This window comes from Nicotiana attenuata, chromosome 6 (genome assembly GCF_001879085.1).
Source record: "Nicotiana attenuata strain UT chromosome 6, NIATTr2, whole genome shotgun sequence".
NCBI classification, from domain to species: Eukaryota; Viridiplantae; Streptophyta; class Magnoliopsida; order Solanales; family Solanaceae; genus Nicotiana; species Nicotiana attenuata.
Genome location: NC_031994.1, coordinates 52434706 through 52456079, shown reverse-complemented (window position 1 = coordinate 52456079; position 21374 = coordinate 52434706). Strand labels below are relative to the sequence as shown.

Sequence of the window (21374 nt, the reverse complement as noted above, 5' to 3'; positions counted from 1 at the left end):
TAAATATTATATAATTATAAAAATTAATTATTTAATTTACAAACAAACATATAAATTACAAAACTAACATCGAAAATAATAAAACTAACAAATAGAAGAATTCAGGATAAATTGGTGCTACTGGGCTCCAAATATCGAGCCTGGAACCCATATTGTGAATATTTAATAATAAAAATTAATTATTTAATTTACAAACTAACATAAAAAATTATAATAAAACTAACACATACAAGAATTCAGGATATCTTGGTGCTACTGGGCCGCAAATATGGAGCCTGGAACCCATATATGAATATTTAATTATAAAAAATATATAATTATAAAAATTAATTATTTAATTTAGAAACAAACATATAAATTTATAAAACTAACATGTAAAATAACAAAACTAACACATAAAAGAATTCAGGATATCTTGGTGCTACTGGGCCTCCAAATATCGAGCCTGGAACCCATATTGTGAATATTTAATAATAAAAATTAATTATTTAATTTACAAACTAACATAAAAAATTATAATAAAACTAACACATAAAAGAACTCAAGATATCTTGGTGCTACTGGGCCGCAAATATGGAGCCTGGAACCCATATATGAATATTTAATTATAAAAAATAATTATTTAATTTACAAACTAACATGTAAAATAATAAAACTAACACATAAAAGAAATCAGGATAAATTGGTGCTACTGGGCTCCAAATATCGAGCCTGGAACCCATATGTGAATATTTATTTATAAAATTTTATTATTTAATTTAGAAACTAACATATAAAATAATAAAACTAACACATAGAAGAATTCATGATAAATTGGTGCTACTGGGCTCCAAATATCGAGCCTAGAACTCATATGTGAATATTTATTTATAAAAATTAATTATTTAATTTATAAAGTAACATATAAAATTATACTAAAACTAACACATACAAGAATTCAGAATATGTTGGGGCTACTGGGCCACAAATATCGAGCCTGGAACCCATATGTGAATTTTTAATGATTAAATATTGTATAATTATAAAATTTAATTATTTAATTTACAAACTAACATATAAAATTATAAAACTAACATGTAACTAATGTTGTTTAATTTACAGTAGACGACATGGAGGTGCCGCCTATTCATCCCGGACCTTCCAGCGATGAGCTACTGTCTTTACAGGGCGATCATAGGTCCGCCCACATATGGGAGGTAGAGTTACTGACCCAGACTCTCCGCGTCAGGAGAGTGAACGGCATTTGGGACTTTCTGCATGACAGAGTACTCCATGACCGTGTAGTCACACGCTTGTGGGAGACGGGCTTCTACAGGATTTTGGAGATCGGGCGGCTGCATCTCGATTGGTCTTTGGTCACGGCCCTGATAGAGCGGTGGCGACCGGAGACGCACACATTCCACCTGCCCATTGGCGAGGCCACCATCACACTGCAGGACGTGGAGGTTTTATATGGGCTGCCTGTTGATGGACAGCCCGTTGCTCTGCCGCCTGGCATGAGAGAGATGACACGTGTGCGGTACCTGGACATGCTGCAGCGGCTCACTGCTTTCCGGCCAGAGGATGAGAATGTACTGGCTGGGACAAGTCGTTTTCCGTTGACGACTATTCGACAGTGGTTGGAGGCATTGCATCCTGACATCGATGACGATATACCGGATTATCATGTTGACAGGTATATGAGGTTGTTGCTACTCCTTATGTTTGGAGGGGTCTTGTTCCCGAACACTTCGGAGAACTTAGTCAGCTTGAGATTTCTTCATCATCTTGAGCGGCTAGATGATTTACCCCAGTACAGCTGGGGCGCTGCTATTGTTCCTAATTGTTAAAGTATTTAAAATTGGGAAAAGATAATTTATTTACACTGTTGTCTTGCCTAGCTTTCATTAGTAGGCGCCATCACGACTCCCGAGGGTGGAAAATCCGGGTCGTGACAGTGGGACTCGTGCACTCTTGGTCTAACGAGAGGTGGAGCACGCTCCCTCGTCAGCTCAGGTTCGACATTCACTTCCTCCTCATTATCACCCTCGTCAGTGAAGGGTGTGTCATCTCCAGACTCATCGGCATTGTTGTCATAATCACTATTATCTTCCTGACTCTGCGCATCTGCCAAATCCCGAGTAAATACATCGTCTACGGGCAACTGAGTGAGGTCAGGACCACCAAGTTGCTCGTTTTCACCGCACAAACAACAAAATGATAAGCTACTCAAATTGATAAATACTTTACATATAGCTATATCACTTCACTTACAAGTCGTAATGTGTTGACATTCCATGATGGACATTATCCTATTGGTGATGACTCCCGGATGGACTACCGTGATCCAACACACCAAAACTACGCATATTCCAACTGGGCGTGGGGTCATAACTTGTAAAGTCATATCTGGACGGTACCCCCTGTGGAATATATGAGTGTTAATACAAATTCAATACAACAAAAATAAACATCGTAACACAAAGGAAAATTGAAGTATACCAGTCGTCTTGTAGATTATGTAAAGTAGGAGATCATCGTTCGCCTGTGGAGATAAGTTTAGATCCGGCCAAACTCTTTCAGCCGGAACCTTTTAGGCTAAAACTGCTCCAGAATAACCACCCGATGATTAAGGGATATCTCTGCTTTGTGCAACATCATTATTGCGAACGTCTTATACCTTCACGTACATTTCCAATATTTTTATCAAAATAAGTTCCCGGTATTCATCCGGAGTCCCCAAAAAATCTCTTAGAGTTTCATCATCTTCGATGTTAAACTCAGCGTAACAAGCAACCCCTTGCGGAGTCACAAAATACGAATATCTTTCGGTTATTTTAAGATTCACCGAACGTTTGCTCAACCTCATTTTATTGCATAACAACGATACCAGTCTATCGTACTCCCTTGTAAGTGGCAACTTAACATAACTTTGTGGAGATAAACTATACCTCACTAAGTTATTCGCCACCACAATCTCACTCCATCCCCCCCTCCAATATAATGAAACCCTTACTTTTCCCTCTTCAGACATTATGAAAAAAGCTTGAGAATTTAACAAAGAAAAATTTATCACGAAGTTGGAGTATTTCTGAATGATTTTTCTCAAAACCCTTAACACCTTTAAATAAGGCAATGCCCAATCTGGGGCGGTCAAATTTTTGAAAGTAAAACGCAGTTTAAAAGGGCGTTTTACATATTTGAATTATTGTTATGTCAGTTAAGCGCAGAAGAGTTATTGGTGGGCCCACAAAACATGTAAAGCGCGGTTCATTACTGCGTTTTATATAAAACGAAGTAATGAACCGCGCTTTATATAGCCGTCTTATCAGCTTCCAGGTAAAGCACGGTTCATTAACGCGTTTTATATAAAACGCAGTAATAAACCGCATTTTATCTTAACGTCCCAAAAGGCCGTTAAGGTAAAACGCGGTTCATAACCGCGTTTTATATAAAATTGTAACTTTTTTTTCCACCTAAAAAAGTATTTTGAGTCCAAAAGAACCACATTTTGATTCCGGACTCTTGCTATTTCCATCTGGTGATCTGGTATTTTTAGGTGTTGGGACGCTATTTCTTATATCCAGTACCTACAACATAAATTGAAACAACAAGCACAAAATAACTCCAAGGATAAAAGTAGAAAACCAATATAATAAATACATCAAATACAATTTGTGCTATAGCTGAGTTTCATTATGATCACACCTGTAGCAAAATAAATTAAAGAAAAAAACTATTCAGCTCAATTGGACTGAGGCATACATAAGAATAAGATCAGTCCGCAATACACATACAAAAAGAAAAGGAAACATAGCATAGGAAGGAGAACGTATTGACCTTGGAGCACAAACACAAATGAGACTCGCCAAGCTTCCTCAAGACCCTGCACAGCCTTGCTGACTGCATTCCCAACATTATCTGCAAATTCAATTAATTTTCAATTCACAGTTTTACAGTGTGCCAAGTTTGCATAGTTGAGAAACCAAAAAAAGCGATATTAATCCCAGAAAAATACCCCAAATGAGTAAAAGATTATCCCACAGGTAGGATATTAATCCTTCAACAGTTTTCTTTCTGGGATAATTTCTCGATTTGTGCGTATCATCTTCCACGCAAGGACGATGCTAATCTTCTCTGCATCATTCCTCAAAGGGACATGTGTCCTTCAATAGGTGTGTACTCTAAGCTTTGGTCCCAAGAGTTTAATTTGAACTTGTTGCTAGGAAATTTTGTCAAAATGCTGTTATAAGGTGCTGATGTGGTGCCTAACTGCTAGGATTTTGTAGTGTTTTACTTTCCAATTGAACAATTACTATTATGAACTAAATTAAATAGTAGTACAACAGCAAAGTTTGTAGATTACAGGAACTTAGGCTCTAACTTTAGTAATCTGACTCTGATTCTCTTTGTATTAAATTCAGTTTGAGATAGTCCAATGTGCTTGAGAAGAGGCTTTTTAAGTACATAATGCTCAATGCAGTTTGGCTTCTATCTCTGAAATTGCATTATGCACTGAGTTTCACCTCAACTGAATGTGGGAGAGTGAGGTCGGGGATAAACTGGCTATTAAGTGGGAGATACTTGTGATAGAAGAATTAATCTAATTAGTCGCTCACTCAACTTCTTAAATTATAAATAGTCGATAGATATATAACATATGTATTCTCTGTGTATAAATAGTGGATAGCTAATAGAGATAGATGACTAATCACTACTGTATCATTCCAAATGACACTACAATTAATTCAGGCAGACTAATTATTCTTCAACTAGCAGTTCCATAGCTCGCATAAGAATTTATAGCAGTAAATGACAATAAAACACCACTCCAAAATATAACCTTAAACACCCAAAACTAAGGATCCTCGCATCCCTACCCTAATTGACCAAAAGAACTTCTAGCAAATTTCAATCATAGAAAAGTCAGTTCCTTACCACACTGGATACACAAAATCTCTGGAAAAATAAAGCGAAGACCGGATCTAACAACTAAAGTGACGGAACATTGCATAACCACAAAGAAACCATAGATCCACACAGATACCTACACGCACATAAGCAAAAAGGATAGGAAATAGAAAGATCTGGCTGAACTTTCTTTGGAATTGGGAGTTGCCATCAACAAAGGCGGACGAAGATTAGCGAACTCCTTCGCGAGCTTCATCAGAGACCTGGCGAGAAGAGGAGACGGAAAGGAGAGGAGAGGGAGTCGCCGACTACGACGTGATACACAAAACTCAGAAGAAGTTCATTTGGCCACGTCAGCAGCTGATGAGTAGGCTAATTTGAAAGTTAGTTATGTTAGTTGTTAGTTAAAATTTGAATATTAGCTATTGGCGGGAAATGTAGTTAGCATGTTTTAGCTCACTTCCTAGCTCATTTCTCTTGTTTTGTTTTTGCATTTTCAGTAGACCATTGAGTAGTATAAATGTCTATGCCCCCTTTTTCTCGCGAAATTGAGTTTATGATATTGGGAGGACAGCTCGTTTCCTTTTGGGAATTGGGTTTGAATTGAAGAGTCGCCACCTAATGATTAAGTGCATTAGGACACTAAGAAGAACTTTGATTTAGAAAACCAGAGATTGGGTAAGGGCTTGAAATTATCCCGCGGGGAAGGTGTTAGGCACCCCTCGAGATCCACTAGTGTGGTTCCCGGCCATACTATAATTGTGACTTTAAGTTCAAACAACAAACAGACAAATAGGAGTTACAAATATGAGGGGGGAGGGGTTTTTACATAATTGTTGCAAGTAATTGCAGTTAAACGAAGTCAAAGAAACTGAAATTTGAGAAGAAGCAGTTTTAAAATTTTGAATAAACAAGTAAAAGAGGGGGATTTTCACATAATTGTGGTAAGTAATTAAAAGAAGCTGAAGTTTGAAAAAAAAAAAGTAGTTTTGAAATTCTGAATAAAATAAACAAGTAAAGGAAGGGAGGTCCTAGGTTTATAAATAATATGGATCACCCCACACAACACCCGGTAACCGTTTATACACGTGGTCATCATATCCATATCTACTCTTTCCCACCCCATTAAGGTATTAAAGCGCGGAATAGTCTCGTTTTCTTATTGCATGATATTACCCTCCCCAATCCTATCAGCCCCGGAGGTATTTGGGACTACTAATCCTAAAGGGAAGGGGTGTGAGGTTTTATAGTTTTAAAGGACAAAATTCTAAGGCGACAATCAAAACACATATGTAACAAATATGAGAAGCACATAACAGATAGAAAGGCTCGGACAAACCTCCTTAAAAATAAAAAGAAGCATATAGTTTAGCATGTCTTACACGTACTGATTAGGGTCTGATTAAACTTAAGAGTTGTGGCAAACTGATCTATTACATATTTCAGATAAGAAGCCCGAATCAGGCATGCCTGCTGGTTATAGTTAATAGAATCTGATTCAATTTACAAGTTACCCTATGGCTTGCCTAAGTGTTAAACGAAAACCTATAGGCATGATATCTATTAGTTTCTGAAAAGAAGTATATTTTAAGGGAAAGAAATTGTCAATTACAGGAATATAAATTCTGTAGTCGTTATTGTTGCTACTGATTTTAGACTCATAAGCGAATGGACGATTCAGATTTAGTTGATGGTTCCTATAGGCATGCTTTCTAGGCGTTACTGATTTAAAATAATTTTAAAATCGAAACAAGAGTGCAGAAGTCCTATAGGCATAGTATCTAAAATGATGTTAGTTATTTAAACCTATAAACAGGTTTGCCTAGTGACAGATGCAGATGCAACATTCAGGAAGTCCTATAGGCATATTATCTATATGATATGCAGCATTTCATAAATGACTTATAGACATGGTCTCTATATAATGCAGAAGTGCAGAAACCTATAGACATGGTCTCTATAGAAATACAGAAGTGCAGAAACCTATAGACATGGTCTCTATATGAGGTGCAAAAGTACAGAAACTTATAGACATGGTCTCTATAGAAATGCAGAAGTGCAGAAACCTATAGATATAGTCTCTATATGAGATGCAGAAGTGCAGAAACCTATAGACATGGTCTCTATATGAGATGCAGAAGTGAAAGCTGAAAATAGGATACATGAGTGTAGAAGTGTAAATATTCCCTATGAACATGATATCTACCCCTTTGCATGCATGGTTACCCTTCCCTTTTTCACTAATCACCCCAGAAGTTTATTACAAAATTGTTACAGACCAAAATAAAATAAAGAAATTACATCATAAAAAATAAAATTACAACCAAGGAGAGCCTGATTCCGGTTTCCTGCCTGAAGCATGAAGTAAACCAACTCCAAAGACCAAGATCCAAAGCCTTTCTCATTTGGGGTGTGTCAAAGTTCCCTAAGAGCTTCATGGACTCCGGACAGTTCTCACACCCAAATACATTGCAAGATTGATACATAGTGCAGTGTGGAAGGGCCAGCCCTCAAGTGTCCAAGTCCAGAGAGAACTCAAGGTCCCAAGGCATGGCTCACAGGAGGGGGGCAGAACTTAGAAACTAGGAATGAGTGTAAGTGCCTAGAAGAAATTCTAAAAAGGGGAAAAGGGGAAGTGGCAAAGATAGGCTAGTGGGCATACCTAGCAATAGGAAGTGCTGGCACACCCCACCAGCCTGTTAGAACACATTGTTTTGGGAGTTAGGATCCCCAAAGGGATCAAGTCCAAACATGGGCAATAACTTGCATATTGCCATGCTCTGAACTACAACTCAAAGCACATAGAGGGAAACAGGGGTGCAGGGATTCACAGCAGAAATAGATGAAAGGAAATTAACATGCTAATTGACATTTAAACTTCATATAAACAGTAAATAGACATGGATGTAAAAGCTGTAAGTAAACACATTAGGATGATGCTTAAACCAAACTAGAACATACCAGTCTCAAGGAAACAAGCAAAAGAAAGCAGTAGTCTTGTAAAGCCAAAGTGCAAACAAGTAGTCAGAATGCTATGAGTTTAGAAGAGAACTGTGAGATTATAAGTGTCTGAAGTGTCTAATGTGTGATAATCATGTAATGTGTTGTCTTGAAAGTGCAAAAGGGTCATGCCCTTTTATAGTGTAGAAAACAAGCAGAAATAGGTAAGAAAATAGTTTGAAAATCAATTTCACAAGGTTTCCCTTTAATTAAGGGATTCTGATTTCAAACGGGTAAAAATAATTAAGGAAAGAGATTAATCAAACACCTTTTCAAAGCAGTACAAGAGGGGTAAATACATAGAGGTATATTTAAGGAAAAAGTCTTGATAGTACACGGTTTGTGCAAATAAGGCAAGGGAATCAATTAACAGGTAGTAAATCAAAAATTGAAGAATTTGTAGGAATGAACCAAGTCAGAAAGATGGGAAAGATTTTGACTTAAGGAAAATCAGTAACAATCAATCAAACCTAAAAGAGGATTCTGAATCAATCATAAGTTGGAAAACCTTTTCGGAAGAAAGAATTCATCACACATATAAAAGCATACAGCCACGCTTAAGCACGAAGAACTATCATGCTAATCAGTAGAAGAGTCTAGCATAGAAGAATTTAAAAGTTCAGAATCATAAACAAAGAAGTTCAAACTTAGTTCATAGACTCAGAAATAAGTCTGAAAGAGTCCAGGGTTCTCAAACAGAATCCTAGTCTGATCATATGACCAAACTCGGAGGAAACTCCCCAGATTCTAGGGTTTCTGACTCGAGTTAAATACAGAGATGAGGAGGCAACAGGCTCAGAGATTTCTTTTCATAATCTCATGAGAAGACAAGCAAATACAATAGAAAGTTCATAGCAAATAGAGTGAAGAAACTAACTCGAAGCATTAATGAGAGAACAACATGGTAGTAGAAGAAACATGTTTAAGAAAAACCTTTTAGAAGAGACTTAAACAGGGTTCAGTAGAAGAGAAAACAATAACACTTAAGAACACAATAGTGGAAATATGTTTAAAGAGGTCTTTTAGAAGAACTCAAGCAAAGTTCAGTAGAAGGCGAACAAACTTAAGAACTCAGTGGGAAATAGATACAGTAGAAGAACACAAAAATACCGAAAAAGTATAGAAAAAGAACATATAGGTATCACAGTAGAAAAACAAAGCATAGAAGGACATGTATAGTAGAGAAATAGCATAAGAAAGCAGTAGAAGCACATGCGTGACAAATACACACAAAGAAAGGAAAAGAAAAGTCGGAGAAACATTTTGAACCTTTTAGAAAACCCTAAATCGAAGAGAAGTGATTTTTGAAAAGATAATTTTGAAAGAAAAAATTGGGGAAATTATTTAAAAACCCAAGTAGAGCACAGATATGTGACAGATCTAAGAAAAATCGGAGAGAACCTCGAATAGTTAGGGTTTCAGAAGAACCCTAGAATGAGAAAGGCTTGGAAAAGGTCCGATCTATGTCGGATAAGTCAGAACCAGGCTCAAAACACCATAGTGTGCCGGAGCTGGGCCGGAGATGGCCATAGAACCTTGAATCGGCGAAGATCTGAATGAAAACCTTCGAGGTCAGACCTCGAATCTTCGAATACCAAGTGTTTAAGAGCAGAGGGGGATGAGTTTAAGCTATCCATGGCCTGAGAGTCCATGGATTCCGGTGAGATTGAGGTTGAAGATGATGAGAGAGGCTAGGGTTTTGAGAGAGTTTGAGAGGAGAGGGATTTCAGAGGCAGCTGATAGAAGAGAATGAGGGGGATTAGGGTAGTCTTTGGGGATTAAAAAGGCAAGGAATGATCGTGGTCGTTGATAAAAAATGATCAACGGCATGGATTAGAAGACGTAGTTTGATTCGGGTTAAATTGGTTGGGTCGGAGGCGGGTTGGATTGAAATTGGGTTGGTCTGTTAAGGGTTTGAAATTGGGTCAATTAGGGGATCAATTTGGGCCATAACTGAAACGAAATGGGGCCATATTTTAAATAGCCAGTTTTTCCCTTTTAATTTATAAAAATAGTAAAAAATGATTTCGAAAAACAAATTAAAAGTACTGGATCAGTTAATAATATACAAATATTAATTTAAAAATATTGGAACCAATTTCATAATTATAAAATGCTGTTAATTCTGAAAATAGGCTAAAATTGCAATTATATGCAATTTGGCTTTTAAAATACCAAATAAATTTGTAAAAATATATAGAAATTACCCTAGCTACATTTGGTATAAATATGAGAATAAAATAAGTTATTCACCAAAAATGATAATTTTGGGAATAATTATTGGTTTTTGTACTGCTAAAATGGGCAATAAATTGATTTAAAAATCCTTTAAAAATTAGGTAAAATACTAAAACACTTGGGCATACTTATATATATTATTTTGAAAGTATTTGCATGTAAAAATACATAGGGAAAAATTAGGTATCAACAGCTGCCCCTCTTTACCCGGGAAGGATGAAAGAGTTGTCGGGTAAAGACATGATGGCCAATTTTGACCGAACGAAATGGTTTGAAGAATTTGATCGCGCTCTGGTTCCTGAGCTGCCTATATATCCCTGGTCTTACAGGAATCATGCCACATGTAGTTCAGGATCCGTCGGCGGGATATGCCGATGGAGATCTTTCAAGAACGGGCGCGATATTTAGGTTGGGATGGATGGTTAAGATTAAATAGGGCTGCGGGAATTGGAGCGGGATCGCTCCTGCTGAGACGACCGTTGCTAGCCGGTTTACCTACAGATAAGCAATACACGCATATATTGTGCATAAATTTACACATGATGCAAGTTCCCGTTGGGCCATGAATGCTGTCTTTAGGCGGTTAGGATGGCGTCCTTAAACCATGATGTCCTGGGCTATGAAGCATATAATAAAGGATTTGCAGGCTATGAAATGATGCTCTCGGGCTATGAGAATGATGCCTCCGAGCGATGATGCCTTTGAATAATGATATGCAAGAGATAAAAGGGGTCCTCAGGCCATGGCATGGCGTTCTCGGGCTATGCGAATGGTGCCTCCGAACAATGATGCCCTTGGACAATTTTGGCGATCTTTCAGCCCATGAAATGCAATAGGTGGCGATCTTTCAGCCCATGAAGGCATAAATAAAGTGGCGATCTTTCAGCCGATGCAAGACATAAATAAAAGTGGCGATATTTCAGCCGATGCAAGACATAAATAAAAGTGGCAATATTTCAGCCGATGCAAGACATAAATAAAGTGGCGATATTTCAGCCGATGCAAGACATAAATAAAAGTGGCGATATTTGAGCCATGCAAAAATGTAAGTAAAATGGCGATCTTTTAGCCGATGCAAGACATAAATAAAGGTGGCGATCTTTCAGCCGATGCAAGACATATATAAAGGTGGCGATCTTTCAGCCGATGTAGGACATAAATAAAGGTGGCGATCTTTCAGCCATGCAAGGGTAAATAAAGGTGGCGATATTTCAGCCATGTAGATGGAGGTATAGCTTAACCTCGGAAGGCAGAACGGTAGCCTTATGCAATGCAGAAAATGCAGATGGAGATAGAGCTTAGTCTCAGAAGGCAGGATGGTAGCCTTATGCAATGCAAGAAATGCGGATGGAGGTAGAGCTTAACCTCGGAAGACAGAATGGTAGCCTTATGCAATGCAAGAAATGCAGATGGAGGTAGAGCTTAACCTCGGAAGGCAGAATGGTAGCCTTATGCAATGCAAAAAATGCAGATGGAGGTAGAGCTTAACCTCGGAAGGCAGAATGGTAGCCTTATGCAAGCGATAAAAGGTGAATAGCAATAAAATTCTCTTAGCTGATAGCTGATTGTGATATTGTGGATGTCGGGGATATTGTATGCGGATGGCAAATGTGAATAGGTGCGACGGTTCTGAGAGTTGTATTCTGAATAATATGGGTGTATAATATATTCTATGATTTTGCGACTTGGGTGCCTGCATCCAAAGAAAAATCGTGAGTTTTGTAAGGGGAATGGTTAGTTCGTGTCCCCGCTACCTTTGCTTGACCTGCTTGGCTCTGTTTTTGGTGATACTGTGCGTATCATTGGGGGTAGCATTGCTAAACAGAGCAATTTTGGTAACAGACATGCATGAGTTTGTAAAAATATGACATGAGTATATATTTAAGAAATAGTTTTTGGATGAACCGACGACTGTGACGTGGTTCAGGACATTGCAACCTCTCTTGCTTCGGAATTTTGAGGGTCCTCCTCAAAATTCTGCCCCAGTTTACCGGGTTGCTGCTTCTGACGGTTGCTTGTGATGATCGGCTGAAATTACTTCGGAATTTTGAGGGTCCTCCTCAAAATTCTGCCCCAGTTTCCAATTGCGGGGAAAATGAAAATTTTATTGAATTGTGACTGAACCCATAAGGTGCCTACGTATCCCCTCTTATACGGGAATCAGGTCAGACGTAGTTCAAATTACATAAGAAAATCATAAATGGTCACACATAGTATCGCTTGACTGCATCTGAATTTATCGGCTTTGGCCAAACTTCTCCGTCCATTTTTGCAAGTATGAGGGCTCCTCCTGTTAGAACCCGGTGAACCATATATGGACCCTGCCAATTGGGAGAGAATTTCCCTTTGGCTTCATCTTGATGTGGAAAAATCTTCTTTAACACCAGCTGCCCCAGTGTGAACCGTCTTGGTTTGACTCTCTTGTTGAAAGCTCTGGACATTCTGTTCTGATAAAGCTGACCATGGCAAACTGCTTTCATTCTTTTTCCATCTATAAAAGCCAACTGATCTTAACGGCTCCTCACCCACTCTGCATCGTCGAGCTCAGCTTCCTGTATGATCCTTAGGGAGGGAATTTCTACCTCGGCGAGAATGACCGCTTCTGTACCATAAACCAGCATATAGGGGGTTGCCCCAGTTGATGTGCGGACTGTGGTGTGGTACCCCAATAAAGCAAATGACAACTTCTCATGCCACTGCTTATGCTTTTCTATCATCTTCCTTAGTATCTTCTTGATATTCATATTGGCGGCTTCCACGGCTCCATTCATCTGAGGCCTGTAAGCTATGGAATTCTTGTGTTTGATCTTGAACCTTGATATCATGAAACCAAGGTTTTCCATCTGCTTCTTCTCCGACATGAGCACAGTAAGCTGGCTGATCATAGATCTTCACGGAAATAGGATCAATGAAGTTCTTATCTGGATGTTGTATCATAGAGGCCAGGGTAGCCAATGCATCGGCGAACTCATTCTGGACTCTGGGAACATGTTGGAATTTCGTCTTTGTGAACCTTTTACTCAACTCCTGTACATGATGTAGGTATGGGAGTATCTTGGAGTTCTTGGTTGCCCATTCTTCTCGGACCTGATGTATAAGCAAGTCTGAATCTCCAATCACTAGCAACTCTTGGATGTTCATGTCAATGGCCATCTTAAGCCCCAAGATGCAGGCTTCGTACTCGGCCATATTGTTAGTGCAGGGGAACCTGAGCTTGGCGGACACCGGATAATGTTGGCCAGTTTCTGATACTGGGACTGCTTCTATGCGAACTCCTTTGAAATTTGCTGCTCCGTCGAAAAACATCCTCCAACCATCATAGGACTCTGCAATGTCTTCTCCTATGAATGATACCTCTTCGTCCAGAAAATACGTCTTTAGGGGCTCTTATTCTCCATCCACAGGGTTTTCGGCGAGATGATCCGCTAGTGCCTGTCCCTTGACTGCTTTCTGGGTCACGTAGACAATGTCAAATTCACTCAGTAGGATTTGCCACTTAGCCAGCTTGCCAGTGGGCATGGGCTCTGAAAGATGTACTTCAATGGATCCATCCTGGATATGAGATATGTAATATAGGCACAGAAATAGTGCCTCAGCTTCTGAGCTACCCAAGTCAAAGCACAGCAGGTGCGTTCCAATAGAGAATACCGGGCTTCGTACGGGTGAACTTCCTGCTGAGATAATAGATGGCCTGCTCTTTTCTCCCCGTTTCATCATGCTGCCCAGAACACAACCAAACGCTCCATCCAATACCGCAAGGTATAGCAGTAGGGGTCTACCTGGCTCGGGCGGGACCAAAACTGGTGGTGTTGACAAGTACTCCTTGATCTTATCTAAGGCCCTTTGGCAATCATCAGTCCATTTGGTAGCGGCGTCCTTCTTCAGCATCTTGAAGATTGGCTTACAGATAATGGTAGATTGTGCTATAAACCGGCTGATGTAGTTAAGTCTCCCCAAGAAACTCATTACTTCTTTCTTGTTCTTTGGCGGTGGCAATTCTTGGATAGCTTTGACCTTTGATGGATCCAATTCTATCCCTCGCCGACTCACGATGAACCCAAGCAGTTTTCCGGCAGGAACCCCAAATGCACATTTCGCGGGATTCAGCTTCAAGTTGTACCTTCTCAGTCTATTGAAGAACTTCCTCAAATCTTCCATGTGATCAGCGGCTCTCTTGGATTTGATGATGACGTCGTCTACATATACTTCGATCTTCTTGTGTATCATGTCATGAAAAATGGTGGTCATGGCCCTCATGTAGGTGGCTCCTGCATTCTTTAACCCAAATGGCATCATTTTATAGCAGTACATTCCCCACGGCGTAATGAAAGTCATTTTCTCAGCATCTTCTTCATCCATCCAGATCTGATGATACCCAGCAAAACAATCTACAAATGATTGCAACTCGTGCTTGGCGCAATTGTCAATCAAGATGTGTATATTTGGGAAAGGGAAGTGGTCTTTCGGACTGGCCCGGTTGAGATCCCGATAGTCGACACAGACCTTGACCTTCCCGTCCTTCTTCGGTATTGGCATAATATTGGCTAACCATGTTGGATACTCTACTACCCTGAGAACCTTAGCTTTGACCTGCTTAGTGACCTCTTCCTTGATTTTCAAACTCATATCTGGCTTGAATTTTCTGAGCTTCTGTTTTACTGGCGGACAGGCCGGATCAGTCGGCAATTTGTGAGCCAAAATAGATGTACTCAGACCACTCAGGTCGTCGTACGACCAGGCGAATATGTCTTCATACTCTCTTAGAAACTCTGTATACTCTTCCTTCTCTGATGGTGACAAATGAACGCTGATTCGTGTTTCTTTGACGTTTTCTGCATCTCCCGGGTTAACAATCTCAGTCTCGTCCAGGTTGGACTTAGGCCTATTTTTGAAATTCTCAACTTCTTTAACAATTTCTTCCGGTATATCATCTTCCTCTGAATCTATGTCCGTTTGTTGCGTTGTCTCGTTGCATGTCACAATCATTGGTTCATCAAGATAAGTAATAGTAATGCTGTATAAGTAAAGTAATGAGAGAAAATAATAAGAGTAAGATTTATAAGAAAATTGAAATGCTTTGATAAATTCCATAAATGTTTTGAACATTGGAGCTCTTTCTTGCAAAAAATAAAATGCGAAAGGAAAGTAAACTAGTAATAATAAAATAGTGCATGGTGCTTGTTCAGCCTTGCTACCCCGAGGCACGCCGGGCTCTGGTGGTTCTGATGGTCCAGTTATTGAGGCATGCTCCTCTGCTTACCGCCTGTATGGAAGGGCCTTCCTCCCCCTCCTCCTCGAGAACGACACAACAATCCATATCATCGTATTCTAGGAACAAATTCCTCATTGCTGCTAGGGCTTCTTCTTCTTCTGACCTATAGATGACCTTGGCCGGTTGGAAGGTCTGCTCCAAACGGGGTATCGGCTGCTCTAATGGATAGTAGGGACCGCGCCAGGGTGGCGACCATTCATTGAATTCTTTCCAGGTATACTCATACCCAAATTCGAAGGTGGTGCCGTGTTTCTTGAGCTTGATGGGCTTAGCGATTCCTTGGAGATTTTTGCCAAGTCCCTTGCCAGGTTCATACCCGCTCCAGTTCAATATGCTTTCAATTTTGTTATACCACCACTTATCCTTATCGACGGCGTTGACTCGTTCGGTGTGGTGGTAAGTTTCTCCACCTATCTTTCTTCTTCCTCCGATCGCTGGGATGGTCTGGCGACTGTATATGGGATTGCTACCATCGCCGTGAATGATCACCTCCTGGTGATTCCACTCAAACTTCACTGCCCGATGTAGTGTTGATGCCACGGCCCCAGCGGCATGAATCCACGGCCGTCCTAATAGAAGGTTGTAGGACGCCAGTACGTCTATTACTTAAAAATCAACATCAAACCAAGTAGGCCCCATTTGCAAACATAAGCTAATCTCCCCAATAGTAGACCTTTGAGAACCGTCGAAAGCTTTAACGTTGATGGCCCCGTCCTTGATTTCATGCAACCCTTTTCCCAACGTCCTGATTGTTACCAATGGACAAATGTTGAGGCTGGACCCCCCATCGACCAAAATTCTGGTGATAAAATAATCTTCGCACTGCACGGTGATGTGCAATGCCTTGTTGTGACTCAACCGTTCTGGTGGCAGCTCATCTTCGTGAAAAGTGATCTTGTGACTTTCCAATACCTGGCCTACCATGTTTTCCATACTCCTCCAGTGATGTTGCTTGGTACATATGCCTCACTCAGCACTCTTAACAAGGCATTCTTGTGTGCATCGAAACTCTGTAGCAAAGCAAGGATAGAAATCTATGCCGGTGTTTTCTTTAGCTGATCAATGACTTGAGTATTCCTTCGCTTGTATCTTTCTCCAGAGACCATCGGGCCCAGTTTCAGTGATGGCTTGTCGACCAGAGGTCTGCTTACTCGACTCAGCCAAGTGTTCCGGGGTATAAACCCTGCCGGTTCTTGTCATACCTTGTGCCGCAACTGCTTCCCCGAACTTGGCTTTCCCTTTCCTTCTCGCCTCGGCTATGTAGTCCCATGGTATGGCTTTTGTGTGCAATGGTGCTACGGCTGTCATTGCTACCGGAATGGGCACCCTTGCTTTGGATGGTAATACATCAACTTCAAATGGTACAGGCGCCTTTGCGGACCCAAACTCGACCTCAATTGGTGTTGGCGTCTTCGCAGAGGATGGTGTTTCAAACTCAAGTGGTATGGACATGTTCACCTCGGCATCTCCGGAAGGCTGAATCTGGACTACAATCAGATTAAGGGTGACTGTTGGTTTCTTTGGATCGTCGCCTTCGGCGATCAAACCGATTGATCCTTTAGGATCCCAATCATCCTCTATTTCAATCATGTGAACACCTTATCCCTTGTGGTCTGATAGAGGGTTATTGCGGACATTCGGAGCAGGCTCCTTTGCCACGATGATCTTGTTGTCAATCAAAGTCTGGATCTTATCCTTTAGCGAGCGACATTCATCAATGGTATGCCCCAGAATGGTATGCACAGGTTTTATTTGGGTTGACCCATTGGGAAGGGTTTTCAGGGGTTATAGCAGGGATAGGGGTGACATAACCAGCAGCTTTGAGCCTTTCGTACAGCTGGTCAATTGGTTCGGCAATGGTTGTATACTGTTTGGGAGGTCTGCGGTCAAAATTTGGTCGGGGTCTAGGAAAGTTTTGACGAGGGGAGGTGATTGATAGTGGGATTGTTGAGTGTTGTATGCTTGGTAAACATGTGCTGGTTGGTAGTATTTGGGTGAAGTGGGCTGATATACAGGAGGTGGAGGTGACTGATAAGTGGGTGGTGGAGTATGATAAGAGGGTGAGGGTGCTTGGTAATTTGGGGTAGGCTGATATGTAAGTGGAGGTGTTGGATAAGTTTGGTATTTGACAGGTGATTTGGTTCTCTGTGAAACCATTATGGTGCCTACGTCCCTTTTCTTGGACGCACCACCAGACTGTAGAGCCTTATTGGTAGCCTGCAAGGCTTCAAAGTTCGTAACCATACCACTCTTGATACCTTCCTCGATCCTTTCTCCTAGCTTGATGATGTCAAAAAATTTATGATTCTCGATCAGCATCAGTCTTTCATAGTATTGCGGATCCTGAGCCCAGACGAAAAACTTGTTCATATATTCTTCCTCTAAAGCAGGTCGGACCTTAGCAGCCTCTGATCTCCAACAAGTGGCATACTCGCGGAATGTTTCTGTGGGTTTCTTTTTTAAATTCTGAATGTAAAACACATCCGGTGCATTTTTCGTATTGAACCTGAATCTATCCATGATGTCGGACGCCATACTTACCCAGTTCGACCACTTCTTTAGGTCTTGGCTAATGTACCAAGACAGAGCATCTCCTTTCAGGATCCTCATGAAAAGCTTCATGCGGATCTTCTCGTCTCTTCCTACTCCGACCAGCTTGTCGCAGTATGTTCTCAACTGAACCCTGGGATCCCCTATACCATCAAACATTTCAAACTTTGGAGGTTTGTACCCCTCGGGCAGTTCGACATCGGGCTGTATGCATAGATCTTCATAGTTTAGCCCCTCAATTCCCTTACTTCCTTCAACGCCTTGAATTCTGGTGGTCAACCTTTTAAGCTTTTCGGCCAAATTTCTGATGAGCGAGTCCTTATCATTGGACTCGGGTGTGCTTGAGATGGGCTGGGTGGAGTGCGGCACAGTCTCCACGTAGATGGGGATGTTGCGTTGGGTGTGGCCGTGGTCATTTATGGAGTTCAAAGGTTCCAGGATGAGTAGTGGAGTATTGTTGGGAGTGTGGCAAGTATTACAGTGGTAGTGAGGAGCGGGTTGCTTTGGGATGTTTTGCGGAGGTATGGGATTCTGAGTATTTGGAAAAGTAACTTCTGGAGTGGCGAGGGAAAATGACAGACTTGCCAAATTCCGGACTTGATCAAGTTCTTCTTGGAACTTCAACAGTTTTTTTTCTAGTTGAGAGGCATTTTCCTTGGGGACTAGAGCACCACGAGTGACCTCTACCCATTCAGTTGAGTTGTTCGAATCTTCCATTCTCCTTTTGCTTTTGTGTCTGACAGGACTGGGAGGAGGAGTAGGTGGAGGGCCCCTGGATCTTGTGAAATACGCTGATGTTGCCAGAGTTCACGAACTAACCTTTGGGGAGGGGAATAATCAAAAAGGTAAAAAACAAAAGGGTGACAAGTCAGTAAGGATCATAAGGAAGGAAAAATGTTGCAATATTTAAACACTTAGTGCAGGAAATTTAAAGCGCGTCCTAATTTTGGGGACCTCGTTGTGCCCGAGGTAGGCCTAGCGACAAGTTAATTTGGAGAACTTGGAATGCTAAATGCCTCATTTTATTGATAAAAGGTAGACGAATCCCAAAACGACACTAAATAATAATTAAAAGTCACTAATGGCCATTGGCCTTATTACATCTTATAAAGCGAAAATGGAAATTCCTATCTATTTGGTCCCAGAAGGACCTTCCCCAAACTCAGCACTGTTAGCTCCCTCGAACAGTTCTCCGAGCTCGCGCAGTCCTAGTAGCAAGTAAGCTCTGTCCAGATGTCCACCTTCATTTCCTTCAGCAATCCGGCAGTCTTCGACCCTCTTCAGAAACTTCCTTTCCGGTTCCACTATACCTCGCTCTAAGCAGACCAGTCGTTTGTTGGCGCTGACAGCCATATCCTTTCATTCTTCAATTAGTTTTTGATTGGCTTCTTGTATTTCCCGGTGCTCATTTTCATATTCCCGCATCCTCTTGCGCAGTTGGTTGTACTTTACTTGTGCCTCAGCCTTTTCATCGATGATCCTGTGACCTCGAACAAACCCGGGTTGACCCTAACCGTTGTGATTGTCTTCTAGCCAGCCTGAATAGTGTGGGGTACAACCAGCATGTTAGCGATCTGGTTCGATGGTGTCCTTTCCCAAGACAATTTTGCAGTGCCACATATGCTGAGCCTGGCACCTGTACGGACTGTCGTCATTCTGGAAGTCAGCCCGGAAGTGACTCATCTTGTCGACCCTTGGTATAACCTGCTTCCTGCCAGCCTGTCTCATAACTCGGAGAGGGACATAAGGGTAGGTCCCCCTCAAACCGATCAGTATCAGAAATGGCGCATCCCTGGATCGAACGATGAATTCTTCAGTAGGGAACCACTCGAACATCCATTGCACTCGGTCCTCAATCAGATTATCAAAGAGTTCAACCATTCTCTAGCATTCTCCGGTTGGGCGAACATGTTGGGCATGTAATTCATTCGCTTTGGATGATGAAAGGTGATATGATCGTCCCAGTCCCTACGATGGATTTCCTGTCGGTATTCACCCTTTTGGAGATGTTCCATGAGCCAAAGTTGAAGTAGCAGATTACAACCCTCGAAATGTTTGGCTCCCTGTTGACACCTTTCTAGGGCTCGGTATATTTCTGCAATGATCATCGGCACAAGACTGAATGGTTGTCCGTCAATTCCTTCCATTAGAGTTTTGGTGACCATAGCTAGCCTGGTATGGATTCTTGCTTTCTTCATTGGAAACACTATCATCCCCAAGAAACAGAACATGAAGACAAAGACCCTTCGATGGATATGCCCCAATGATGTAAGGGCGAACTCGTCAGGATAAGTACGGTAAGATTTGCCGTGACCGTACCTTTCGTACAAGTAGTCAAAGGGAATGTACGACTCCTTCAAACATGTCAAGTCTGGATTCTTCTTTAGACCCATCATTTTGAGAAAACCTCTACCTTTGCGGTTTTCCGACATTAACAAACCCGGAGTTTCCCACGGTATTCCAGCCAATCCTCCTATTTCCTCAAGCAAGGGTGTCATCTCAATGTCTCCAAAGCGGAACACAGACCTATCACAATCCCAGAATAGAGTGGCAGCTTCTATGATCTTGTTGTTGGGTTGAATTTCCAGGTGAGAAGGTAGGTTTCCCAGGTACTTCCGGACAAGAGTCTGATCGCTGGAATGAAGATCTTTCCACCAGCTTAGCAATTTGGGGTGAATATGGGTGACCATGCCGAATCTGGGGACTTCGTGCCTCATATTTCTGCAAGAAAAAAGGTTAGGCCCTTACCCTCCAGACTCGACTACTAAATATCAACAATTGGCATAAAAGCACTTTAGTTCTCCAAATAAATGCACAGAACGTGATAAGGTCCATTTGGGTTTCAAGGAAACCCAGTGGACTTTGGACAAGGCTATCTTAAAGAGTCATTATGCGGACAACATAGCTGACTCGGCTAGGTTTGACCATGATGCATGTACAATTAAACGGAGTAAGGTTTCTATGTGGTATTAGACTGGTACCCTTGAGCGGACAACTCAAGAGGGAAAGGTGCGGAACCGTCGACTACACCATTGATCGACTGGTTTTACCGCAAGTATGCCTTTGCCGAATTTAGGGGGGTGATAATATCGGAAGAGTGCAACCACTCATTATAAGTGTTTCTATGGTCTTCTGTTTGGCACAAGTGGAATATGATGTTAAATATGCAGTTACAATAATCAAACAAGTTGTCACGTATTTGCACGTTCATAAAATAATAATTACAACAGTTTCTCATAATTTACAACAGTATTGAAGGAAAGTGATAAAGGAAAGCATTAAGAGAAATAAAGGAAAGAAACAAAGAGCCAAGTCAGTTTCGAGGTAGAAGAAGAAAAATACTTAAAGGCATTTAAACAAATAAAGACATATAAAGAAGCATAAAGTCACAAATAGCATGAAATGGTAAAAGCCTTAAAGAAAT

The 21374-nt window shown here is 41.0% G+C and overlaps 1 protein-coding gene across 1 annotated transcript in view; it reads left to right on the top strand.

The window, feature by feature from the left end:
• Nucleotides 1110-21374, top strand: part of LOC109227846 — a 37952-nt gene continuing 17687 nt past the window's right edge. Inside the window, exons 1-2 of the mRNA XM_019393039.1 lie at nucleotides 1110-1355; nucleotides 1437-1675. Coding sequence (XP_019248584.1) covers nucleotides 1110-1355; nucleotides 1437-1675 — 485 coding nt within the window. The remainder of the gene's footprint in view (nucleotides 1356-1436; nucleotides 1676-21374) is intronic.